This window comes from Haliaeetus leucocephalus, unplaced genomic scaffold, assembly GCF_000737465.1.
Source record: "Haliaeetus leucocephalus isolate CR32 unplaced genomic scaffold, Haliaeetus_leucocephalus-4.0 Scaffold0, whole genome shotgun sequence".
NCBI lineage: Eukaryota > Metazoa > Chordata > Aves > Accipitriformes > Accipitridae > Haliaeetus > Haliaeetus leucocephalus.
In genome coordinates, this window is record NW_010972436.1 from 12,778,697 (window position 1) to 12,779,296 (window position 600).

The window sequence follows — 600 nt, forward strand, 5'->3', positions numbered from 1 at the left end:
CTCCCGGAGTGTCTCAGCGCGCGCGGGGCCGAGTTGCTGGCGTCTCCCCTCTCGCCGTGCGCGGAGGAGATGGGCCCGTGAGCGCTGCTCCCAGCCGAGCTGCCTGAGCCGCCCCCTCCCTCCCTTCCCCCCTCCCTGCCCCCGGTCGGCGGCGAGGCGGAGCGCTGCCTCCCCCTCCTCCCCCCTCGGCGCCTGTGGCCCGGCCGCGGCCGTCCCCTCCTGGTCCCCTCACACTCACACACACAGGCCGGGCATTGATGGTAATGTATGCGAGGAAACAGCAGAGACTCAGTGATGGGTAAATCCCTTCCTCCTCCTCTGGCCCCTGGCCCCGCGGGGTCTCCCCCTCCCCTCCGCCATGTTTGGGCCCCCTTCCCCGGCGGCCGGTAACGGTTGTTCGCTAACGTCTCTCTCTTTCTCTCGCTTTCTCTTTAGCTGTCACGACCGCAGGGGGGACTCGCAGCCCTACCAGGTACCTCAAGCGCCGGCCGCTAGGCCTAGGAGGAGGAGCAGGGGAGGAGAAGAGGGGGGGGAGCTACTCCAGCGGAGGCTTCGGCCGCCGCCGCAGGCCGCGGTGCACCAGAACCCTCGGTCCCGGGC

The 600-nt window shown here is 70.5% G+C and overlaps 1 protein-coding gene across 7 annotated transcripts in view; it reads left to right on the plus strand.

The window, feature by feature from the left end:
* WAC (WW domain containing adaptor with coiled-coil) overlaps positions 1–600 on the plus strand; it is a 63,979-nt gene continuing 63,379 nt past the window's right edge. For 5 of the 7 annotated variants that reach the window (XR_775482.1, XM_010584654.1, XM_010584971.1 and 2 more), the window contains exons 1-2: positions 7–298; positions 436–472. Coding sequence is in view for 5 of the 7 variants with exons in the window: in XM_010584654.1 (XP_010582956.1) it covers positions 258–298; positions 436–472 (78 nt within the window). In the remaining 2 variants the exon portion in view is untranslated. Of the gene's footprint in view, positions 299–435; positions 473–600 lie in introns of all 7 variants that reach the window. The other 2 variants (XM_010584736.1, XM_010584811.1) reach the window with 2 other exon arrangements.